The 25959-nt window shown below is 43.4% G+C and overlaps 1 protein-coding gene across 3 annotated transcripts in view; it reads right to left on the reverse strand.

The window, feature by feature from the left end:
* Positions 1-92: 92 nt before the first annotated feature.
* sphkap (SPHK1 interactor, AKAP domain containing) overlaps positions 93-25959 on the reverse strand; it is a 25925-nt gene continuing 58 nt past the window's right edge. Inside the window, exons 1-12 of one of the 3 annotated variants that reach the window (XM_030381683.1) lie at positions 25645-25959; positions 24030-24132; positions 22053-22163; positions 13110-13169; positions 12429-12569; positions 10386-10695; positions 5583-8961; positions 3838-3993; positions 2767-2853; positions 2219-2268; positions 1480-1670; positions 93-1225 (exon numbers count right to left, since the gene is read on the reverse strand). The exon at positions 25645-25959 is cut by the window's right edge and continues 58 nt beyond it. In XM_030381683.1, the coding sequence (XP_030237543.1) occupies positions 1070-1225; positions 1480-1670; positions 2219-2268; positions 2767-2853; positions 3838-3993; positions 5583-8961; positions 10386-10695; positions 12429-12569; positions 13110-13169; positions 22053-22163; positions 24030-24132; positions 25645-25679 (4779 nt within the window). In that variant the 5' untranslated portion in view covers positions 25680-25959 and the 3' untranslated portion in view covers positions 93-1069. The remainder of the gene's footprint in view (positions 1226-1479; positions 1671-2218; positions 2269-2766; positions 2854-3837; positions 3994-5582; positions 8962-10385; positions 10696-12428; positions 12570-13109; positions 13170-22052; positions 22164-24029; positions 24133-25644) is intronic. The other 2 variants (XM_030381684.1, XM_030381685.1) reach the window with 2 other exon arrangements.

A 25959-nucleotide genomic window follows, 5' to 3' on the forward strand; every position in this document is an offset into this window, starting at 1 on the left:
GGTTTTCAAGCAAAGGGTTCCAAAAATGTTCTTCGTTTGTTTCCGAAGAAGAGTGTTTGTATGTCGAGAAGGACATGACTACAACAACAATGTCTTTCACATCACATAGATTTATTGAAAGATAAATACATTCAAATTTACAGTGACAGTCGACAGTTGATTTGAGTTGTGTGTGCGCTTTCCTCCTCTATCGATGATAAAACACCATACTACTACATTTAGAGAAAGATACAGACTATATTCACAAATAATCCAACATTGCAAACCCCACCCTCCATGTCTCTGTGGCAGTAAAAACCGATGAGAGTCCAGTCCACTACCTCAAGGTGCGTATTTCAGAATCTACAGAAGGCCTATGTACAACTATCCAAAATAAACCACTCTGCGGTAACAAGAACACAAACACATGATTTACTCAGGACGGAATCTCAAGGTCACAACAGAAAAGTATTGTCCATAAACAAACAATAGCTATATGGACGTATTCTTGACTTCTATCAGATGTGAAGCTACTGCCTATTTTTTTACACCGACATTTCTACTTTAGAAAGAAATGGGTTTTAAAACTTGATGTTATGACGATACCATACATGAATAGCAAAATAAATGGCGTTCAGAATTATATGATGTGCAAAATAATGGCCTTGGGAATATGTCAGATACAAAGCTGTGCTAAAAGGGTAAATCTTTCCCACTGAGATGATCCAAGCCAATTGACTTTCACTATGTTTGTTGTGTGTGTGTGTGTCTCTGTAGACTGCGAGGCGAATGCAATGAAAACATGCTTATCTTTAAAGGGAAACTTGTCTAAGAGGCGTCGACGCAACATCCCCAGGCGGGATTAAGGTTAGAGGGCGGTAATGGGACGATAATTCTTCTGGGTACCCCGAACAGGAAACGGGTTGTGCTTGTAGTCTAAAGCAGGAGACGTGCACGGCTCCACTGGCCTGCCGATAAGATGGAGGAAGCGGCAAGGTGGGCGTGGTTAGAGCGATAATCAAATGTAGTCCAGTCTGTGTGTGTCGTCACGAGTACGACTCGGGAAGGTCAGCCAGGACTCGGGGGTCCACTAAAGTGTCTCCAGCAGCCAATCAAACAGGCTGGACAGAGAGGATCTGCCCTCCTCTCTCTCCTTCTCGTGGATTTCACAGAACTGCAGTACGACGGCGAACAGGTCTGCCACGCGCCACGCCTTCTGGGACAACAGGAGCACCACTTTCTGGAACTGAACGCAATCGAAAATGATATGATTGTCATTGTGAAGTTATACGTTCTAGCCAGGTCAAACTGTACATCATGCATGAATAGCAATTAGTGTGAAATGGTAATTGATAATTGGTAGTAGTTAGCTATTTGTAGCTGAGGTTCAACAAGGAAGTGTAAGAGCGAGTGAGAGAGATTCTCTAAAGTTCATTGAATAAAATTAATACAAAACTATGAATAGCCAAACCCTTCAAAAGTCTGTCTCTATGTGCCTACCTTTGAGACCCTCTTTTCCTTAGACTTGCTGAAGTAGAGGGCCGACAGGCCGAGCTCGGAGGCTGCTATCCACTGGAGAGTCACTCTGAGCTCCCAGTCCACACACTCCTGCTCCAGGTCATAGTTTAGCACCAGGAGGCCCCTGGGGCGCATTGGCACACTCTCCATGGATCTCACCAGGCCGGCCTCCTCTGCAAGATGGATGACGATAATGAGACCAGTAAGCAAACCTCAACGCCCACCTCTTCACTTTGAAATAACCTTTATTCACACGCACACCCATTCACGCACGCATAGTCTATGTCTATTGTATGTATCTATTGTCTTCTCATTCAAAGCGCTTAACTGAATAAATTACCTTTTTTTATTGTATTATACATTGTTTTATGTGGTGTCAAATCACTGAAGGTCATTTCCCATCCTGTAAACCATTTCTTCACACATTTATGCAAAAGCCACAGAACAAAAATACTAATAATGATTGCATATGGAGTCAGAAGCATGATGGGTAATTTGAGGTCATGCTGCTTCCTCTACCTTTAGGAGCGGGTCTTAAGATATATCGTTTAGTAGTTTTACAGTCACAATTCAAAATCCAACACATATTTAAAAAAATTGTATAATAACGCTGCATTTCCCTTCAGTTTATTAACAAGGGTAGCTGGTTTAAAATACATAATTGAGAATTGAGCAAAGTAATAATAAATAAATAAATAAAAGATATTGTTACTCCACCTACCAAGGTCACTCCCCTGGCTTTCTGCAAGGTGGCCTCTCCCTGTTTCTGCACTGTTGGGAAATAAACAACATAACACTGAAAACATCACCTGAAAGAGCATTCCTGAATGAACTACAAATAGTGTTGGCAAAGTTACTTTCAAAGAACCACGGCAGTTTACTTTCTAAGTGCCAGTCAAACGATTTTAAAACGTTTGTGTGCCTGCGTTCATGAGAAGAAATATTTGACACACACACAAACACACTAACATGTTTATGTGTCTTCACGAAAGTGGTTATGCATACAGGTGTGTCAGTGCGTGTATGTGTGTGTGTGTGTTTGTGTGAGAGAATGACAGGATGATAAAAGACTGCACTGGCTCTGTCATGTCTTCTATATCTAATAACAATAGCCTGTCTGTCAGCAGTCACTCAACCGTAGACCACCGGGTTAAGACACCAGGGCAGGAGCATGCTGAGCCAAAGAATGGGCGAGGTGCATTGTGGTGCTGTCATGCGGTGGACAATGTGAGTGGCCCCTGTCCCGAGCCCGCCGTGCTGAGGCATTACCTGATGGTGATGGCGCTCTGAGACGCTACATCAGAGAAGGCCTCCAGGTCGGCCATGCCCACACTGGACGCGCTGCTGGTCCCGTTACTGTGGGGCAGTACCAGAAACACACGAAGGGCATCGCTTTACAGAGCTCCACATCGCCACGCATTCAACGATACCACCGACTTGTGAAGGGAAGAATAACAGAGTGAGGGGGGGAGGGGTCTGCGTTGTTTATTAGCCGGTGATTAGCATATAAATAGCAGCAGCGGAGCTGAGTGAAGGGCAGCGGATGGCTGGTGGCCACAGCTCCGACCGGAAATGAGGATGAGGAGATTTGGCGAGAGAGGGCGGCGGAGGAGGGGGGGGGGTTAGAGGGTTGAGGCGGCCTGGGGCGGCCTGGGGCGGGCCGTGTCCCCATATCCCTGTAGTGCTCTGCCTGCGTAATGACTCAAGAGGACGCACGCAAGTAAACAGACGGGATGCACCCGTCACAGGTACCAGCGGGTGCCCTGGTGGCACAGACGGCACCTCCAGCCGGTCACTAGCCCACAAGCATCTTTCTGCTCATCGCTGCCAAGCTACGATGTAGAGCCCTGCTGCCCTCCGACACCGACTGCCAATGCTTACAATAGCGCTCTTAATAAGCACGGCTTCGTAAATAAAAATAATGATTTGAAAAAAAAATCTGCAGAAGGCTCTGCAAAAGCAAAACTTGGACTAGATTTCACGATACAGCCTATCGTGTGTGGGCTGTCTTCTGAATGTCAGAGTGGGTGGACGAAACAAAAGAAGAGAAAAAACAAGAATGGGACATTAGCAAGGGATGGTTAGACAGAATGTTGTGAGCCTCTGGATGTGGAAAGATCCGAGACTAGCCCTGCGGTTGTCATCCTCAGGCCTACTGGGTCTGTGCCGGTGTAATGGAGGGGGGCTGGGATGGACGGGTCTCTGATCAGGCAGCATCTGCATGTCAGCTGGCCTCAGGGCAGCAGGTGTGTGAGCGGCGATGGGGGGGTGGGTGAGGGGTGGTGTTAGCGTTAGCGTCAGCAGCGGTATGGTTTGGGACTAGGAGCAGCGGTTACTGACCCCTCACTCAGTTGGATAAAACTACTGGTCTCATCCGGGGGGTCCTCTTCAGGAGTGACCTGGGACCAGCTCCCCATGCTCTCCTCACTGCTAGCGCTCATTGAACGCTTGTCCCTCTTGACCAGAGCAGCCACCGGCCCAGCTGGCCTCTCGCTGCTGGGGAGAGCAGAGGTGGAGGAGGAGGGGGGTGACCGCCGTGGACTAGGTGATTCGATCCATTCCTGCGCCTAGTCTAGTCTTTTCAAATGCTGCTCCTCTTAGGTTTCTTTTGATATTTATTGATGATTCAGGCTTAGATGTTTTTCGCTAAACCCGAACACTCTCTATTATCTACATGCAAAATCTATGACAACTGCAGGGGGTTCATACATTATGAATGGCAGAATTCAGTTTGATATAATCACATTTATAGTACTTCCTTTGACTATGAATAGCAACAATTTATTATGTTAATAATGTTGCTGTTTCAAGGAAATTATTATTCCAAAATAAAGGCACCTTGACTGCACGGCACTCAAAATAAAATGCTTTTCCACTCACAGGGGTTGTTGTATTGTCACTGTCGCTTTATGTCCTAGGGAAACTGATTAGGTTAAGTCATAATCAGATGATGGAAGGCTGCGATCTTGAAGAATCCCAGAGGGAAATCAGGTTATATTGACTTAACAGGTCGACATTCCATTTCACACCAGGGATGCACTCCACTTGTTCCCTGATTGAATGAAGGGTACTTTGCCTTGTTATTCTGCCATAGCGGGGCCCTCCACACTCTTTGCTTTGGCAAAGCCTAGAAATGCAACAACTGAATATTTCTCATCCTTACATGTCTTTTTTGGGCTCAGCGTCATACCTTTTCCAAAATAGTTCTAGCTCACCTACTCAACTTCTCAGCAGTATTTTTTCTCCACACCTTCACAGCCTAACTCCTTAATATTTGTACTTATAATCTCCAATATATGGTACTCCGGGTTTTATTCAAAATTATAGGGGTAGGCATCAGTACTGCGACCAAAAAGGGCTGCTAAAATGCTGCTGTTTAAGTTGCACCCCCACTAACCCTCATTTAGCATAATCTGTCTGCTATTTCTGAAGCTGCTCTATTAAAGAGCATCATCATATAAATTACATGATCTATCCGGAAAGGATTATCACATTTCCATAAACATGGAATCGTTGTCTTTCATCGCATCTGCTCGCAAATTCTAGAGTAGATAATCCCGGGGCGGCTTCATTCAAATATTTTAAAGAAAACATTTGTTGGTTTTCAGTGTTTATGTAAAATGTGCAGCATTAACTAATTTAGATTAGATCTTCCACCATAGTTAGTAAACAATGAAGCCACTAAAAGCCTTCTGCTTGCAGCAGATCACCCTTCAAATGCACCTAACAGTCAGGTCAATGGTCTGACCAAAACACGCGGATCTAAAACACAAAATAATTGAGAGTAATGCACCATTATGTGCCTCTGCTTAGTGAATCAAAAACTGAAAATTCATTATGAATAACAACAGCTATAATCCATGGCAATGGACAATTGTAGATGTAGATGTCTATTTTTAGATGCTACAGAGGAGAACTTAAAATAGCTACTGTATTGTGATTCTTGCACTCTTTCTTCATCACACCAATTGAAAGCCAACTCAGTGCTTTGCCAACCTCAATATCTCCCTTAAGGTATACTGTTCCCCTTGGCCGTACTAGTATTCTATGATAAAGGCTGTGATGTGTGAAGGTACAAAGCCTACCTGCTGTTCCCAGCTGATATTCTTTCTGAGTGCTTTGGGGCTAACACTTCTGGTGTGACGTCCTGGCGGCATACTTTTACCCTCATAGGGTCTTGGCTGGTCCCCGCGTCTTTCTGGTCTCCCTCGATGTGAATGAGTGGCACATCTCTATTGCAACGCAAGCGAAGAGCAGTGGCATCACCGGTCCCAGCCTGCTCCTGGCTTCCTTTGCTTCGACTACATCCTGGCCGGGACTGTTTGAAACCCCTTCTGCGTTCCCCTACAGGCATGCGGGGCTGCGTTTGCTGCCACCCTAAGGGGCTCCCAGCACCCTCCGGTTGTCCCCCAAGAAAGGACTTCCCGGTCTCCACAATGTCAGCTGCAAGACGGTTGGCAAACTGCTGCACCTGAGGCTGGGAGTCGACCGCGGCTGCGCCCAGCTCAATGCTGTCCTCTGGATCACCAATTATTTTGTTCTTCCGCATCAGAGACTCAATGGAACTGGACCAAGTCTCATGAATCAGCATGTCGGTTATCTGGTCAGTTCTGCCTCTTTGATAAAGGCACGAGTCCGACTTACAGAGGCCAGATGCTGACACTGAATTGCTGGGGTAGATGTTGAGGGTGTCTCCGTGTGAATTGCGGGCGAATCCATCAAAAGAGTTGGCTTTGATGGGTGAGCCGACAGTCAGTCTGGAGTCCGAGGAACGCCGGTCGGGGACAGAGGACTGTCGGATGCAGAACGATGTCCTGGGAGAAGGTGGGAGCAAGCTGTTGCTCCACTCTTTAGTCTTGGTAAAACTGTAGTCTTTGTTTTCCTTATCCATGTCTTTGAGCATGAACCTGTAGAACTCCTCTGTGATGCTCTCTGTGCTGGACTGTTTGGACAGGCAGGAGGCCCGGACATTAAGGTGGCCATTCTTCTTGGTGGCAGCCTGCTGAACAGCTGCGGCCAAGATGCTGCTGGCATTCTTCCCTGCATAGTAGTCCAGCAACAGGTCAAACCCCCTGCCTTCAGTCTCCATTTGGTTAACCATAAATCTGGAGAACTCATCTGTGATACTCTCACAGCTGGACTGTTTGGAAATGGAGCTACCTCTGCTTAGGTTCTGTCCCAGACGACTCCCAGGACCCAGGGTGTTTTGTCTGCCCAAAGGGTCGCCATCTTCCTCCGGAATGCTCTCATAACTTGATGCTTTACCTCGGCTCCACCTTTCACACTGCAGTCTACTGCGTGGCTGGCCTGCTTTGGAGGTGTCGACCACATTGAGCTCAGGGCAATTCATTATCCTGGCTGTCACCTCAGAAGCAAACAGGGCAAAAGGGTCCTGGGGTTCATCTGGGTTGACCGTCTCGTCAACCACTCTGTTCACCAGGCACTCCATGAGCTCCGGCTGCTCTTCGGTCTTCCTTTTAATCTCACTTAGACGTGGTGCCCGGTGCTTCTTAGAGGTAGTGTTGCCATTTTGGCCCTCTTTCCTCCTTAATACTGTGTGGCAAGCAGGCAGTAAGATGGCTTCATGCCCCTCTTCAGGTGCGCCTTTAAGTCCACAGAACCAGGGCTGCTTCCCTGTGGAATTTTCGAGGCAGATTGCAGCCAGCTCAGTGGCCATAGACACCACTGTTGTTGCAAGGTCATCTGCAAAGCAACTCACAGGTGTTCTGGTCTCAGAGTCCATTCGAAAAGATAGCAGAGAACTACAGGAGTTGAGGGAGGACTGTGGCGTCAGGGAGCCCTGTCGGCTGTCACCACTTGTCCCCAATCTACCCCTCCTTTCAGCGCAGGCCACGGAGATCTCGCTCAGAGGTTCTCTGATGGCCCCTTTGCCCGGCTGCATCTGTTGGTGATCAGAACAGTCCTTGGCCAATGGTGAGGTTGTTTTAGTCTGACACTGCAGCTGTTGCTTCTGCAGCAGTATCACCTGCTGTTGTTGCTCTCTGCTAAGTACAGCGGGGGACGATTTCCGAGCTTTTGTTTCCCTCTCCTCCAACAAATATTCCCCATCCTTTTGCATTAGAGCCATGGAGATTGTATCTGTGCAATGAAGCATGGCCTGACTGTAGCCAACCAAGCGTCTCATCTGACCTGCTGGATCTCTAATCTCTTTAGTGCTAGATGAATCTCTGGTGTATCCGTCACATTCTTGCATGTCAAATGGGGCTTGACTACATCTGGAAATGTCACTGATTTTCTTATGTGTCAAGCAAAGGATGTCAAAGAGCAAATTGTTGACACTCTCCTGCAGAAAGATTTGCAGGTTAGGCGCATCTTTCCCAGGACCCTCCAGTTCTTTCTTCTTTTTTGCTTTCTCAAAAGCATGCTTGAAGAGACTGTCAACCACCTCACTCAAAAAATCATCAACTTCTGTATCATCAACATAAGATTTCTTTGGGCAGGTGATGCCATCGACTATTTTGTTATGTGTGACCTCCAGCAGGTGTGCTACACTCTTGTAGCCTTCTGGCTGGGCCAGCACCTCTGCTGCTTCCCTGTGTAGAACCTCGGCGATGTTTGCACGGAATGCCTCAATACTGGTCCCCTCTGTGACACTGCAGTGGAGTGTAAAGGCAGCTGACGCCTCCGCAGCAGACATCAGCCCTCTAGAGGTCGTGTAGACCTCATTAGAGTCTGCATCTGAGTCACCACCCTCCCCTGACTCCTCAGTTAGGTCCACACCAGCTACAGCACCAGCGAGCTTAGCCATAGCTGAAGAGAAGGAGTAGTCAGCTCCATCCTCTGACTCCTGCTGCTCTTCACCTGTGTCCTCCTCTGAGCTGGACTCCATTGTAATCTGTTCTGTCAATTGTGGGTTGGCGATGGTACCGATGACGCTAGCGGCGCAGGCCAAAGCCACCTCAACAGGTTTAGAGGGCTGCCCTCCGTTGTGTTGGACCTTATGAGGCTGGCTCCCTTGTTCTGACAGGGGTTGGCGTTCAACAGAGTCATCCTCTTCTCCAGATTGTACCGTCTGGATGCCCGGCCATTCTGCAGCACCCTCAGAGCTGTCTGGGCTTTGAACTATGACAATCTTGGGGAGCTCGAAAGAGCAGGTCCGTTGCTGGGAACCTTCTCTTTTGGATGCAGAACATGTCGAGTTTGATGGAATGGGGCAAAGTGAGAGGCTCACAGCCGCTCCAGGTATGAATGAGGTCTCATCCTGGGACAGTCGGATGAAGGCGTCCTGCAGCACCGACTCAGCCAGGTTTGTGGCATAGTGTCCAGCAGACTCCTTTGTGTTGTGGATTGTTTTGTGGGGCCCCTTTTTGGCGGGGACAACGACGGTCCCTTCGTCCTCACTGTCCTGACGGAGAGAGCCCTGTCCCCTCTGAGATGAAGGGCGGACACAGTGCCTCTGTGCAACCTCTACTAGTCCTTCTGCTGCCCCCCCGCTCCCTGGCTCTGTGGAGGGATAATGAGAGACAGAGGTAGGGGGAGAAAGAGAGACAGACCAATAAGAACCAATGTCTGTACCAGTTACTGAGCAGCTCCATCAAGCTCTTTTTTCCCCTGCAAAAATAGAACATTGGCCTGTTATCTGTACAGGACGTGGTAAAGCTGATTTATTGTTCATTTTCACCATAATATTATTCTGAATAGATTTTCAACTCAATAATTGTGTTTACTTATTGTCTGTTTAATGCTTATTTAAAATGTACTTTATAATATTACAATGGCAGTTGTATGGGTAAGAAATAAACACGTCTTTTAAATACAAGCAAATAGCATAGCTTAATTCAGTGTCCATTGATTTAAATTGAAACATCCATTGGCACACATGGAGGGTGTAGAATACAAGAAGGCTATCTAAACTATACGACATTTGCCCGGGTCCCTGGAAAGGCCAACTTGACCCTGATTACTGTTGCTACTCCATCCCCCAGCGAGAGTAAAGAGCATTCTTATCTGTGATGATCTAATTATGAATATCCAACTGACTCAAAGTAGAGGGCAACCTTTGCTGTGTTGCAGCTCATTTTATATGTAGGATGAATTATAGATTAAGGTAGATTCACCAGCTCTGTGGTAAAGAGCTCAGGGCAATATCCAATTAAAGAACTGAGCATTGTCCTTGTTCTTTATGGCTTTGCTTTTGCTACACAAGTTCAACCCCACAAACGTTGAAGGAAGACAACAATGAAAGAAGCCATATGTACAGTAGGTTCATAGATGAGGAATGACCAGAACAAGTAAAAATAAGACAGCACGTGAATATTGTTTCTTATATAAACACTGCCTCTGGAAATGCTCATGCTGCAATTGTATATCAATAAAGTTATACTATATAATATAAGGCATTCGGAGCATCATTATAGCAATAATTTGTGCGGAATTATAAGATCCGATCTGCAGTCTAGCTTGGCAAATTTGTGCTTGACCAAAATAATTAACGTCACCCTTCAAAAATATATAAATGATCATGTTAGTCATGCCAAGCGTTTTTGTGTGTTACAAGTCATGACTCAGAGAGAATTATAATAATAGCCTTGTATATAAGTAGTCTTGCAAATCACATTCAATTACAGTCATGGCACATGGTCCCAGACGAAATGTCCACCCTGTTTATGTACATAGGGCACCCAGAAGCCATGCAACTGTTTATGTTAATATATGGTTTCTAAAGCTCTTTATAAAACATCCGCCATAATCGCTCACTACTCTTCTGCGCATAGAATTGCTTGTTACAATTCATAAATGTCAACATGATGTTGATTGAACTCTAAGGGAACTTTGCCCATGACTAATGACCTAGATGTAAGTAGAGAAGAGTCACGCAGAAAATCAATGTGACCGTGGGAAACCTGTAAAAGGGTATGAACCATTACCATTTCTGTAATTGTCGTCTTCACTGTCTTCTTCCAGGTGCTCAGAGGCGGTGAGGAAGTCCTCTTCGATGGACGAGATGGAGCGGTTGGTGTCGTCCTCGATGCGTGCCCCGGCCGTGGCATGGCCCTGCTGCTGCTGCTGCTGAGGCTGCTGCTGCTGCTGAAGGTGGCGATCCTTCCCCCACTGGAGGCCAATCAGGAACCTGTTGATCTCCAGGATGATGTTTCCAGGCTGGCTGGTGAGTCTCCGTCCTGAACACTGCAGAAGACACACATCTGGCCCCCGCTGCTGCTGCTGCCGCAGGCCCTGCTTAGAACATGGGACGTAATGCTGAGCATTAAGTCGTGAATTGACGAGATGCTTTCATCCCAAGCAACGTACAGCGGATCTATTTGAGATGGTAGCAGATACTGGTAGACATTGGGCTTTGAACCCAATGCCAAAAGTACTTTTTGGCTTTGTGTCAAACACCCTTCCCCTTTGGGAATGAATATAATAAACGCAAAAAACGAAAGCACATGAGAGACGAAAAAATATGAGAGATATAACAGTTTTTCTCAGTCGCTTTGGTACATTTCTCAGATCAGAATTGAAATTATCAAAACTACCTGTTCAATCTTCACATCATTGTGTCGTTTGTGCACATCAAAAAAACAGTTTCTCATTTCTTTGAACAAGTGGCAAATGCTTTGGTACATTCATGCAAATGATTATGTAAAATTCTCTGCTCTTTCCTACATTATCAATTGCTTATGTCATGTTGATCAAAATGTATTGTAATGGGTCTTTATTGAATAGTCTCACTCCCTCAACATTTAGGCATTAGTTAATTGCATAAGTCTTTACATGCAAAATGGTTGAACAAGTTGTCATAATATGTCAAGCATATTTCTATACATTTCCATTAGACTTTTTTTCTAAATCTGTCCTGAATTGGTAAATTGCTACCTGGTGAATCTTGACTTTCTCTAAAGAAGGGAAATGTGTGAAGTGTTGGATCAACCAACGATCAACCAGTTTACTGAAATAGCTCAAAGGTGCATCTCCTGAACCATGAACTGGCAAGTACTGTATATAGCTGGAGCACAACACAATGTTACATTGTCTGAGAATTTGTGGCCCAACAGACAGGAACGTCCGGAGGTGTAGGATGACTGCACTGTAATTCCTACAGCAATGCATGTACAGTTTACACTAAGGAGCTTTTCCTATGTTCACATTTCTAGCAATGACATGGTCTGTCAACAAATTACAGTACAAACAGTCAAAGCGTAAATGTGAATCTTGTCCAGTCTCTTGCAATCAATCTCCCACATACACTAAGGTGTAACTTACAATTTACAATAATTGTCTTCAAAACCTTAGCCATGGTTTACATCAGAACATCCCTCCAAAGTACACTGTTATATTCACAACATGACTAAGCAATTTAGCTGTCTTAACCATACAAAATGACACAAGGACTTGTCATTTTGATGGCACTGACATGTACATTGACACAGATATTTGCTAAGGATTTTGAGCAAGAGACTTGCTTTTGCATGAAATCCATGGCGTTTTGCTATTTGTACGAATTGTTTTGAGAAATGCACTTACTGTTTTGCAAATTTCAAGTCTGATCTGAGAAATGTAACAAAGCGACTGAGAAAAACTGTAAATTAACAGAGGCAGGCGTCTTTATTATGTTTTGACTTCATTTCTTGTGTAATTCGTTGCAGATCTGTTTTCTTCTTCAAACATAGTGGTACTACACCTTCCGTGCGTGGTTCAGCTTCACATTGTTGCTGGAATATTGGCTTCAGGCGCCGTATTTCAAAAGAACCTTCTCTTCTGAGGATTTGTGATGTTTTATGTCGGCGAGGAAGGGCGAATTCTAACCTAAAATATATTTTCCTTAAAAAATGTCTGTGGATTCACTCTGCCGAGGCCCTATCCATCATAACACACTGGTTCAAGAAGAAAGGGACTACTGTGTCAACCTGGACAGAATAACCTGAGCCTTCCACAAACACAGTGATTCAATACATCACAGCGAAACTCACCTGCATGGAGGATTGCGAGCGAGTGTGAATGATGTCTGGTGCTTGTAAACCCCCCAGGAGCAGGATCTCATTCTCCTTAGGCTGGTGGACATTCAGAGACTCCACCATCTTTGGCAGATCTGGAGACACGGAGGCCAGCCTCTGATTGCGACACACAATAGAAGATGCTTTTTACCCCAAACCACTTCTGTCTTTCCGGATAAACAGAAGCATGCCATCCATGTTGAAGAAAGCGTCATAGGAAAAACAAGCGAAAAATCAAGCCGACAATTCCTTTTCTTTTTATAGTGCTTGAGTGGCTTTGAGTCTGTGATATTGAAACATCACAATGGAAGTGATTACAAAAGTAGTGCTGCAACAAATACACATTTCACTTCATACTTTATGTCATGGTGAAACCCCCCTGGCAGTGTATGCAGAATTTCTTGTGTCATGTTCATCATATCATGGCTGTGCATCAAGCACCACCTCAACAAGCAAATGTCTGAATCTGCCATTACCTAAACAAATGATGCCTCTAATTCCAGCTAATTGTCCAGAATCCATGGCAACTGGGCTAATGTTTGCTGCATTGGAGAAACACTGCAAGCAGCTAAATCGGGCATGCTGGTGGTAGAGACAATGGGGATATACAATTAGGGTGTAAGGTGGAACCTGCGTGTTAAAGGGGCAGATGCTCACCTTTATTCCTTTGTGATCAGTATAATCCATTTTCTCATGGTCTAAATTCACAAAACAGATCTGAGGGGAAAAAGAGAGTGAGACAAGAGTTAACAGGCATGAACACCCGACACAATTGAATTGGAAGGATGGCACCAGTTTAACATTTAGTATTAATAACCTTTTTCAGATTTTTAAAGAGATTCTTTCACATTCACCAGAAAAAAATGTTATTTCTTGGCTGACATACCTCCGTGCTGTTAAAGACTTTGTACCACCTCAAGTACGGTACTGTTTTCTAGTTCACCATTTCTCACAATTTCTTCCCTCCCACGGTGTACTGATCCGTCTTCTCCTTGTTATCAATGCTGCATGTAAGCAGTCTCCCTTGCTCTTAGGCTTTTCTCCTTCCCGCCCCTCACTGGCTCATTACCTGTTCGCTTGTGGTTAAATGGAGTGTGGTGGCATGTCATGTGTTGGAACGAAATGACTGAATCCATTAGACTTTGACCTGAAATGCAACATCTGAGGCAGTTCCTTGAATATAGTAGGAATAGTTAAGATTGTCAACCTTATGAACTCCTCAACAATTCACAGACAGGAGATGGGAAAAAATGAAATAATTACAATAATAATTGACCTTTAGACATGGAATTCATGACAAACGCGCATTAGCATGCATACGCGACACACACTGGGGCGTTCCCGTCACACTCAAGTCAATATGATCTCCGTATGATGTTTTGAGTAAGGAGATTGAAGCTGTGCCATGCTGTGTCTGTCATTATTAATCACACCTGGCCCTGTTAGTGCTCAGCCGGTCCTGCGTGGTGGCCTCGCCTAACTCTTCACTCTCTGGCAGTAACCTTGTTACTGACTTGTCTTTCTGCAGAGCTGTAACTTCTCCTTATTTCTTTATCCTTTTCCCCGGCCATTGGATTTTTTTAGAAGACCAGCGCCAAAAAATCGTTCAATAATGATACCCATCGACTATTCAGAATCATTTGAGTTGAACTACTTGCGACACATGAATCGACAGTTCTAATAAAATGTATTTCATAAAATACATGGATCACCATAAATTCACATCTTCACTTAATTTAGTAATATATTCTTGAGATCCTCCTCAAAGTTGTATCATCCTTAAAGATTAATCCTTAATGCCTATATCTGGATAGAATAGCTCCTTTGGAACGATAAGGACATCTTTTATGTTTAGGTATCCAGTCATTTTGAGATTATCACAGTGACACATCACGTTGGATCAGCACAGTGATGAAGCTTACAATTAGAAAAAAATTACTACAATTGTCAGAGGTTGAAAATAGCTTTTTAGGGATAATCTGTAACATTAGTTTAATACAAAAATACATTTGGCTTACTTGATAGTTTGCTTTGCCAAATGCCTGCTTCTAGTAACTGATAGGTATGAGAGAGCATTCATGGGTTGTCTTATTTTCTAAACCAGGGATGTTTTGTTGGCCCAATAACCCAATTTCCGGTCCAAAAAATGTTTAGCATATAGTCATATGAATAATGAATAATAACTGTCAAACAATGCGCACTCATTCTGGGAATGTTTTCAGGTAGTTACCATAATAGGTTAAAGACTTGATCTAGGCACTTTGTTTGAGTGCAAACACCACAGTATTTGTGTTCACAGTTGATGCAGTTTTTCTAATAAATTATCGATTATGCATGAAACTAAACTTATTATTATTGCAATATTGCATTATATACTAATCAACTCACTTGGGGTCTGCTGTACTTGATCCACCTAGAACAACATATTCTAAATGCTACCAGAAATAACTATATTCTTAAGTCGTTTTTATTCTGGCACCCTTTTCATGAGCTGCCAGCCATTGAATTGAAAAGGAAATATGTATGGCAGGCTGACATTGAGTGGGCTCATTTCATTACGTATTTTCCGCTGCACACACTTGAGCAGTTTGCCCATTCCCAGAGAGCCCCCCAGTCCCCTGACCGTAGCAGGGAGATGGGCGTCTTCCAGGATCTGTCAGCTCATCAATTGCTCAATCAAAGGAGAAAAAACAAACAGCTGCGCTCGATTTTTCGCTAGCCTAACAAGTAGATCTGCGGTTGACCGTCATCACCTGTACTGACCAATGAGAGGAGCTGGATCGTGATGTCAAACCTGGAGATATCACAAATAGCAGCCCCTGAGGCATCCGGAGCCGCTGAGGCAGATAGGCAAGAGGAAGTTGACCGTAAACAACATATGAAGAACATGTTTTTCTATTCAGGATATATAAGGCAACTCGCCGTGTCCTTTTTCAAATGGAAAAATGGACAGCATTTGAGAATGTGACGTTATAGTAGCCAACTTGAAGAGAGGTTTTAAACATGGTGGTAAAACATTTTGTAACGTTTTTTTCAAGCATAGTGCTTCTATCTCTGAAACAAGTTATTAGGCCTATGAGTGTGAATCCACTGCATTCCTAGTGAACCTCTCCCACTCCCACAACATTTCGATAAATATAACATTTGACAGTGATTGCACACTACACATATATGTATATCTCTTTCAATAGCAAGCCAGAGGTTATTGATTTTACCCCCTAAATTGAAGGTCTCATTTTGTTCTGATAAGTACAAAAGTAAACCTACATCACAACGAAGCATTATCAGACATTCACCCCAAGTTTCAAGCGATCACAGATATAGTCCATCACATAGAACCTGCGTTAAGTCTCCTATACCTATGCCCTCCTCCCACACAAAGCTTGGCTTGCTCCTTTCATAGAAGCCTTTTTTTAATTTTACCGTTGTTACATATTTTAGGTACAGCCAGGGTATTCAACTAGTAACGATTTGCAACTGACAGTTTCTGGTCAAAGTCGATAAAAAAATGGTTTATCGTGCAATCGCTTGTTTTGGTCTGTTCCTTTCGATTGGTTTCATTACTTATATGCAGGGCTTTGTTGGTTGTCTGGGTCTCTGTATCCCACAATCATACGTTTCTCCTCTACCGGTTATGTAAAAATCTCATTGACTCGAGAAAAAGATTGGATTTGATCAGCCCCACTTTCTATTACAATCACATAACAGATAGGATCACAACCCAACTGGAAAATTGCTTTAGAGTTGAAAACATGTTTGACAAAATGTATGTAATACACTGGAAGAAATCTATGCAAAACGTAAACCATTTGGTCTAAAGAAAGTATTTTAATCACACCCCAGTAATGGGATCAGATCACTTAGCAGAAAATGTGTGTCATGATTCCCAATATGTGTGCAAGTCGGGTCCTACCAGTCACCGCATAGCCTGTCCCATCCTCCTGCTAATGAATAAATGTAGAAGATTGCCTCAGTCAGCAATGTACTGAATAAGGTAGTATAAGGCATCCTGCAGATGAAATCATACTCATGACATTGTCGCGACTGTGAGACCAGCTTGATGCTGAATCATTGTCACAGAAATATGTATCCTCATGATAATATGTATGTATTGTAATCAATTAAAAAGGCATTTATATATAACCCTTACAATAGCCCTTGCAATAGCTCCCTTTCTCTCTCAGATTGGAAGGTGTTCAGTTGGTTGGCATTCACGTTGCCAGTGTAGCCACACACTTTTACTGAGCAATGAGATGACACGTTTATCAAATGCAATGTGATTTCAGACAAATGTTATTCATGAGCAAGTATGGGGATAGGCATTTAGCCCAAGGATGTCTGCAGACAGAGACTGCATACTTTTGGATTAAGCCACGTCATGTCCTCGACCTTCCTATACTCATATCATGTAAAAAATGATGATCAATCTTTATAATTGGAGCAAGTTCCTGTTAAAAGTTTTTGGCTTTGAATAGCAGTTGCCTATTGCAGCGTTTCTTCGAGGTTTCATCCTGCTGTAAGTCAGTTTTTCCTGTTTAAAGAGATGGCATATTTATCTCTGCTCTCTCTCAATGGGGCCGTCTCCCTGGGCTGTGAGGGGACAGTTCGGGACACCAGTACACAGCCCATGTGTGAAGTGTTTGAATCAGATGATGGATGGGTTTCTTCTCCTCTGAGGAGTTCAAAACAGGAAGAGGGATCGCCAGGGGAAACGGACAATGTTCCGACAAGATATGCGCCGCCGTTATTTAAATGGTGTGAGTGACCCTTGTTCTTCTAAAAAATATATTTTCTTTAAAAGCATTCTACATTTAAACCTTTGTTTAAGTTAATATATTTTTCTCACATTGCTAACAATTGTGCCACTTTGTTTTCTTTAGGCTTTTCTGTTTAAAATTGGATCAAAAAAAGATTTGCTTCAAATACCTCAACATAATCATAAAACTTGCTGACACCTTCATTTGAATAATTTAGCAGCGGGAACATTCTAATCAAATGCAATATGTAAATAAGTTGCATCGTCATCAACTTATTAAGTGTTATGGAGACGACAGCTTGCCTGGCGAAGGAAGCTGGAAGGAGGCATTTCTCCTGTTTCAAATTGCCTCGCTTCTGTCCCAGGGTCTCATGGGAATGATCAAATGTAGTGTGACTATCGCAGCAACATAACACTTTGCTGTGACTTCATGCATTAAAACATGAGTGAGTGATCACAGGTGACAACACGATGGAGCCGGAATTGGTTGACGAAGCACTTAAAATAGAACAAAGATAAATTCTTTCAGTTGATTCATTGTCATGGCGACACAAAAGTTGTCTCAATCAAGGCTGAATGAGAAGATCTTACACGTTAAAGATAATGTAATGACTATTAATCTAAGCTGTATAATAAAAACAGGAATAAATATCCCTTCCACTATATCTGCATGATTGAAGTCAGCACAGACCAAATCAAAAACTTCATAAAATTGGTTACTGTGGATATACCTTGAGCAACCAAACTGGGTCGAACTGGAGTCTTTGTTGTTTTTGTTCTTCCGTAAATGTTCTTAAATTAGAGTGCAACGTTTGTCATCATATTTTCCACTGCATAACATCCATTGATTCTAAACTTCCAGCATAGACAATTGAAGCCATTAGCTTCTTCTGTGATATCAGGGGGTGAAGATCATATTCCAAATGAGCTTTTGCCATATTGCCCGCTAGAAAAAAATCTTGTTGTTCCTATGATTCTCTGCTTGTAAACAATGTATATTGTACCTAAGTGTGAAGTGCTTTGTACTACTATTTAGTCATTTAGGGTATGTTTTATTCAAAGCGACATACAGTGAATACAGATCATTAAGGTGCAGGTTAGTGGTATTGGGGGAATCATAGGCATCCAATCAAGAACACTTCTGTTGGTGAGATGAACATCCTATCCAGTCATCCTGTCCGCAGGGCAGGTCTTGATTAATCAATCACAGTCAGTGATAACGAGTGATCTCCCTTAATTCCCTCTTTCTCCTCAATGCATTGTATTCTCTTTCATCATCTTCTGCCTTTTTAGTAGTTTTTTCCCATCCCCTTCCTTACACTCTCATATTTAATGCGTGTGTCACTACCCATCTCCTGCTCCTCCTCCTCCCTCCACCCACCCAAGGCCCCCCTTGTTGGCCCACTGGCTCGCATCTCCTCACAGCCAACACGGGCACTAGAATTCTCGGTCGGTTCCTCGCCAGCCCCTGCCCACCCCCTCCCTTTGATTGATTGGCCATGGAAGACAGGAAAGGCAGCGAAGAGACTGGAGAGGCAGAGGGGTGATTCGTCACTTTAGAGTGTGAGAGGTTGCAGGAGAATTGGCCACATCTGTTCCGTGGCTAACGCTAATGCTGTGATTCATGGAGTATAGACAGAGCAGTTGGAGGGGGGAGAGAAGAATGGCTATTGTCTTGTTTGATCACAAAACCGCCATGTACGATTAATCACTCTGTTTATACGCAAATGTCACCGGAGATTAAAATTGTGTTCGTTTCTAAGACATGTATGAAAATGCAGTGTGTTTCAACCCATTTTTGACAGTTGGTCTGGATTCTGAAAAACAATGGAATAAATTGTTTTGTGATTTTGTTAACAAGGCCATAGTTAAGTGCTGAGCTGTTGCTCTGCATGGTTAAATAAAATGGTAATTTGCTATGATGTGTAATATCACACTGAACTCAGATTACCCAGATGGTGTTTTTGTGTGTTACAGAAATAAAACAAAATTTAGTGTGACCACATTTACATGTGTGAGGTTTCAATATCAGACATGCATAGCGGTAATTGAAGAGGTACTGTAGGTAAAAAAAATCAAAGGTTTTGACACTAGTGTTGTTTTCAGAGGTTCGTAGGAAATATTACATACTTTGATTTCGTTGCTATATGTATAGAGCCGGTGAGTATTAAACTAATATGGTCGTTTTAATCATGTTGATACTAAACTCACTGAAATAAATGCTACATACGCTACCTTCCTAAACTGAAGCTGGAAAACGTTCTACTATAAACAGGTTGAGGTAGATTTAATATTACACTTCAACTTTGATTTGGCAGGGTACTATAACGTTTCTTTTCCCTTTAACTTAGGTAACTAGTTACGTTAAGTTAAACTGAATATTACGCTAGCAGCGAACAAGGCTTGACTCAAAAACAATATGGTTGTAGCATCCCACCCAAATATCATGGCGGAAAGGAAGACAAACAGTCATCTTGATTCTGATTGGCCAAATGACACCCAGACCGCAACTGCTGGTATGGGAAGAGTCACACCAAAGATGCTTCATAGCAACAACTTTCTGAACCTTCTCTGGTCTCACTCCAGTCTATCGGAAATCCCGCTCGCCATTTGCTGGCGGGCTGTATACCTCAGATCCGCCCCAAGAAAAAAAAGGTTCAGATTTACAAGATTTATAGGGAAGAGATCTTTTGAACGGCAACATTTTGCAGGTAGGAATCTATATGGGGCATAATTTGGTGGAGGGAGATATATGTATATAAACCTCTAAGTTTCCTTAGAGGACAATTTTCTAATTGGTTTTAGTCTGAAAAAGAGACGAAACACAATCTGCAATTTTCATAATCTTTGCGTATAACAGTAAAAGTGACCGTAAGGCTGTACTGTGTACTGTGCTTCATATCAGGGTACTAAAACAATCAGAAAGAAGATAGGAGTGCATTAGGGAGCTAATTTAACTAAGAGGTGTATGCTGCTGGAAAAAACCTGACTTTAGGCAATTAATGTAAAAATAATTAGAATATATTTATATGAACTGGGGGGGGGGGGGCTGAAATTATCTAGATTGTACTGGAAAAGTGTGATTTCTAAAGATAACAGCCTGTTCGTTTGATAAGAATCCATAGGAAGCCTTATCAAGCATTAGACTGTAACCATGCTGAGAAAGTGGTACTATGAGAATCAAATTAACCCAGAGTCAGTAAGATGCCTCTCAGAGCGTAAGACTTTCATTAAGGCCCCTGGTTCCAAGTTATAAAATAATCATTCATTGGCATCACATGAGGACAACCCAATGAGAAATAGCACAAAAGAGCAACATATTTGGTAATTGTTTTGTTTTTCACCAAAGGTGTGAAAATTGATTTTTCCACCAGAGGAGATCAAATTCAGGGGGTCTAATTATTACAACGATGCTCTATGTGACCTGTGGGACAGCACTTTCTGTTTGAAAAAAAATAAACCAACATCCGATGACGATTTTAAGTCTCCTTAGGGAGCGAGGGAATTACTGGAACAGGAATAGTGAGCGAGGGCAACATCTTGGTCACAGTGTCTGCAGACAGGGTCCCTGGTGTTACAATTGATTTATCAATTATTAATTTGGTAACTTGTTTCTTCATTGTAATGACTAATGTTCCTACAAAATATCATCACAATTAGCCAGGGATTTTCATTTACTTTGCCATAGATATTATTCTAAAACGTTTTTTGTTTACTAATGGTTTTCAGATTACTGCCAGATAAAGGCTTTATTTAACAAGCAGGTCTTTTCTTTGCAAATAAATGTAGTGCGTTAGAACGAGTTGTTGACACAAGCCCACAAGCCCTACAAATTTCTCCTGTAAGGTCCCTCCTTCAGTCAAACATACACAACAGCTCAAATGTGATATGTGCGTCAATATTTCGATATTTCTGTCTCAATTATACTTTGTTTTGTCTATATCTAATGCGATATATATGTGATCATAACAAAGTGGTTCTTACCAACAAGGCATTGTACATTGTAATTAGTACGACACATTTAACTGCTCACTTTCCACAACCTGCAGTGCATCATATAATAGATCATAGAGGTACATTGTGATTCTCCAACACAGCACAAGCCATTGCAACACCTTTAAAATTCCTGTAGTTAAGGTTTGAAAGTTGTACAAAGACGGTTAAGAAAGGAGCAGAATAGAGCAAGATGTAGAAAAAAAGCAACCCATATAAATGGTCCCCATATTTCTCAGCAATTGAGAAGGGTTCCAATCACGCACCTATGATTGACAGGTAAGTGGATTCCCTGAATGAAGAGAGGTAAGAGATGCCATGATGGGTCAGGAATAAGCTGGGACCGGTCTAAATTCTGAACGTTCTCGTGCAGAGGCTAGGGCGCAGTCAAGCCGAACAGTGTTTCAAACAACCTTTCACTCATTAATAGTGGACGGATGGCTATGGCATGTCTTACAAATTACACTGAAATGATAGTTCTTTAATCCTACCGACAGTAATTACGAGTCAAGATTTACATATATTTAGATATACTTAAATATTTATACTCAGCAGTAGTATACTCTCTCTCCCCTTTCCTCAAATACTACAAAAGTGCCCATTATAGCAGCTCATGGAATCAAACCACCGTCTGTTCTGTTGCAGTCCCTTAGAGCCTCGAATGCCATGATGTTTGTGTTGGAAAGCTTGCAGGTTAAAACAAATGTGCAACTCCCAGTCAATGCTGTGTATCATTTAAACCTTCCTCCTCTGTGAATTACCATCTATATCAGTGTATCCACGGGGCAAATACATCCTGGCCAGACCAAAGTGCTTTCCAGGCTTTCGCTGTCATTGGCAAGTCTACTCACTGTAGAACAGCTGCCGTCTGCGTCTCCATCCAGCAGGCCCAGTCGGCACAGCGCTTTCTCATTCTGCAGCCAGTAGTCCGCCGAGTCCAGCACACTGTTACTGCACAGCACCTGCAACGCACAGATAAGCACTGCTCAAGTACAACGCCACTGAAACCACTCCAAACACACTGAGGGCATAGTTCCATCACGCACACACACGCACGCACGCACGCACGCACGCGCACACACACACACACACACACACACGCGCGCACACGCACACACACACGCACACACACACACACACACACACACACACACACACACACAGACACATACTGTGAGTTTATACACAAATGCCATCTTTGTCACCCATTCTTCACCTTTACCTGTCAGTGGCTCTCCCTCTCCCCAGCTGTTGTTGATATCCACTGACCTTTCTTCCACACCTTGCGTCACGGCAAGGTGTGTCACGGCAGGCAATCAATATGGGGACAGCTCTGGCCAAGTTATTTATGCTATTTGATTGATATTCCCACGAGAGCATTTTATGAGGTCTTCACTGCGGTTGGGAAGTGGGGGTGGTATAGAGGGGCAAAGACTGGTCTTCTGAGGTCCAATCTAAACATGACTACTCCGCCATGAGCCTTTCCTATCTTTCATTAAGAAAAGGTGCCTCATCCAAAAAAATTAAATAGATGGAATAGCATTAAAAGCAATCCTAACATGTTCAAAGGATTATTTACTAATCCCAACACAATGGCCATGCGAGAACCTCTTTTCTATTTATGGGGATAATTCATGCCCACCTCTGTGCACCAAGCCTGGGCCATGGTCCATCTGTGCTGGCGCCGGGCCCAGGCTCCTTGGCTTGGCTGAGGTGACGTAGGTTATGTGATGGCCTGGCAAAGGTCAGTTGAACCTAGAGACTCTTTCTAAGAAAGACATCACCCTGTGTTCCTCCACCCTCTGAACGATGATGAGAGTTGGGAAATTAGTGCTATGAGTGGTGCAGGCTAATTAAAAACATACGCACAAGCAGCTTGCTCCCACACACGCTCACACACACAAATTTAACGTACACACAAACAAACTCTACACACACACACACACACACACACACACACACACACACACACACACACACACACACACATACACACACACACACACACACACACACACACACACACACACACACACACACACACACACACACACACACACACACACTCTACATGTTCACTAACGCTCTCGCACACAAACACCAGCTGTGTACACAAAAGCCACAGCCATAAACACTCACGCACATTTGTTGGGGAAATTCAATTTTACTTTCCATTTAGTGCACTGATCTGTGCTCTCTTCCTCAGCTGTCTCTGTCACCCGGGGAAACGATAAATCAACGGCCCTGACCTGCAGCCCCAGCTCTTCTTATTATTATACAACCCAGGGGTTATAACTGTCACCCCAGAGCAGGGCATTCAACCTCTTCACAAGCACACACACACACACACACACACACACACACACACACACACACACACACACACACACACACACACACACACACACAAAGACACACACACACACGCACACGCATACGCACACACAAACACATACTGACAAGAGAGGCCGGCAGACAGAGAGACGAAAGATGGACAGATGAATAAAAAAACTGAGACGGGTCAACGGCTGGAGGTGAAAGATGAACAACCAGAATGATGGATTCAAACAATAAACCTGCATGTAGATGTGAGAACAAACACACACACACACACACACACACACACACACAATCCCACACATACAGAGAGAACACAGGCTAAACGTAACACACACTATCAATGGCACACACACACACACACACACACAAACACACACACACACACACACACACACACACACACACACACACACACACACACACACACACACACACACACACACACACACACAGTGTTCCAAATAGTGCAAGTGGGGTGCATTGTTTACCTTCTTGCAGGCAGTCACCGAGGAGGCGAGGGTGCTGTCGGTGGTGAGTGCCTCTGTCTCCGTGATATCGGAGCCCTCCAACATGGCCGACTGCTGGAAGTTACTGGAGAAAACACACACGAAAAGCTGTGTTTGTTTTTCTTGTTTCTGTTTTATGCCTTGGCTTATGTCATCACCAGAATCCTTCAGAAGTGAAATTGGCTGATTACTTGGTGACAGCCTCAGATGAGTAGTTGTTGGCTATTTTGTGGGATTCTTGGTAATCGTAAAGGTAATTTAGTCCCAGTTGGAGATTTAGGTTAAATAGGCTAAATAGTCCAAAAAAATATTTGTAGTAAACGACACAGGTTTGCAATAACAAGAGATGACATGTTTTCTATTTTTTTTTCCATGTTTTCATTGCCTTATTTGGATACATTATATGTGGGAGCTTTTTTTAGATTCTCGGCACATTATAGAGCAATTAATTAAATCATTCTGCTGTTAAAGGTCTCAAGGGGACACAATAACAGCATATATTTATGCCTTAATTAGCATGTGTGATGTAAATAAGTGAAAAATAGTCAAACTGTTGGTAGGCTGTAGTATGGTTAAGGCTGTGCGGGCTGTAAAACCCATCAAGGCTATAAATGAGAAAATGTATGTTTCAACCTAATTACTTCAAATAATTCAATTGGAGATGACCTCAACAGTATCCTCAGATCGACCCCTTATAGCCTACGTTCGACCATAACAAAACCTTGCACGCGCGTGCTTCTTGTTTTCATAAATTAATAAATAAACACTAGATTCAACGTTTTTATCTGCGAGGTTGTGCTGCAGTGGGTCGGAGGCCTATCCATATGGCACGAAATGTCCATTTAGAAAATACAGTATCTACACATCATAACACCAACGAGTTTTACTCGGCTTTTACCACGATTTAACGAATCTGTTTCATCACAGACGATTTGATTGCGCATCTTTTGGTTTTTGGTTTGTCGGATGGATTTGTCACGCGCTACCCGATTTTTAGTCTCGCGTGCACGACCTTTAAATGTAAAATACGCGATGATTGACAGTTAAGTGCGCTCGAGACCCTTTGGCGCCCTAGGTACCAACTGCGCAAAACTGATGTCAAGACCCAATTAGACACGAAATGTTTTTACCACAAAAAATACATGCTAAATAGTCCGTCACACAATTCATTATAAACTGCTGCGTTTTGGCGTTCATTACAAAAGCGTGTGAACCTAACATTTTCCCATGAGGGACTCGAGCGTCATTGAATGTTATAACAAATATGTGCTTTAAAAGCCTAATCTTCCATCTCTGAAAGAAAAGTTGTCTATGTGCCACCAAACCAGACTGTAGGACAATTTCGTGAAGGTTTAAAAGCTTTTATCAAATTCTACTGTAGGCTATCCACTGTCTCACATTTCTTCCTGCACGACCTGTCTGGCAACGCAAACGGATGCAACCTACTAGCTCATCCATAAGCATTCTTGATAAAGTACAGGTGTTCACTTTGTACGTGGATGAACCGTGATGCTGTCACTCGGTGTCCACACATTGGCATCGGCGATACGGCTTCCGTGTTATTGTATATTTAGTTGCATGTCAAGCGTTCTCTTACCTAGGGGTTTTGAGATGGCACTTGGCGCCTGCCATTCTGTCAAATAACCAAACTGCCCGCCTTAATGCTGCTGTCTATTATTTCCTTTCCGTGAAACAAGTAGAGCGCGTCGACGCGTAAAGGTCCCGGGCACTCTCCCTGGTCCAGATGCACATGCCCGTACTGAAGGACTGGAGAAATTCCAACGGAGCCGCTGATCCACGTCACTCGGTGAGTACTATGAGCAGCATCCATACAGACGCACGGAGCGAGTATCGGGTGCCTAGTGGCGAAAGCCTACGAGCTAGGCGAACGTGCAGATACCACACGCGGCGC

This window comes from Gadus morhua, chromosome 16 (genome assembly GCF_902167405.1).
Source record: "Gadus morhua chromosome 16, gadMor3.0, whole genome shotgun sequence".
NCBI classification, from domain to species: Eukaryota; Metazoa; Chordata; class Actinopteri; order Gadiformes; family Gadidae; genus Gadus; species Gadus morhua.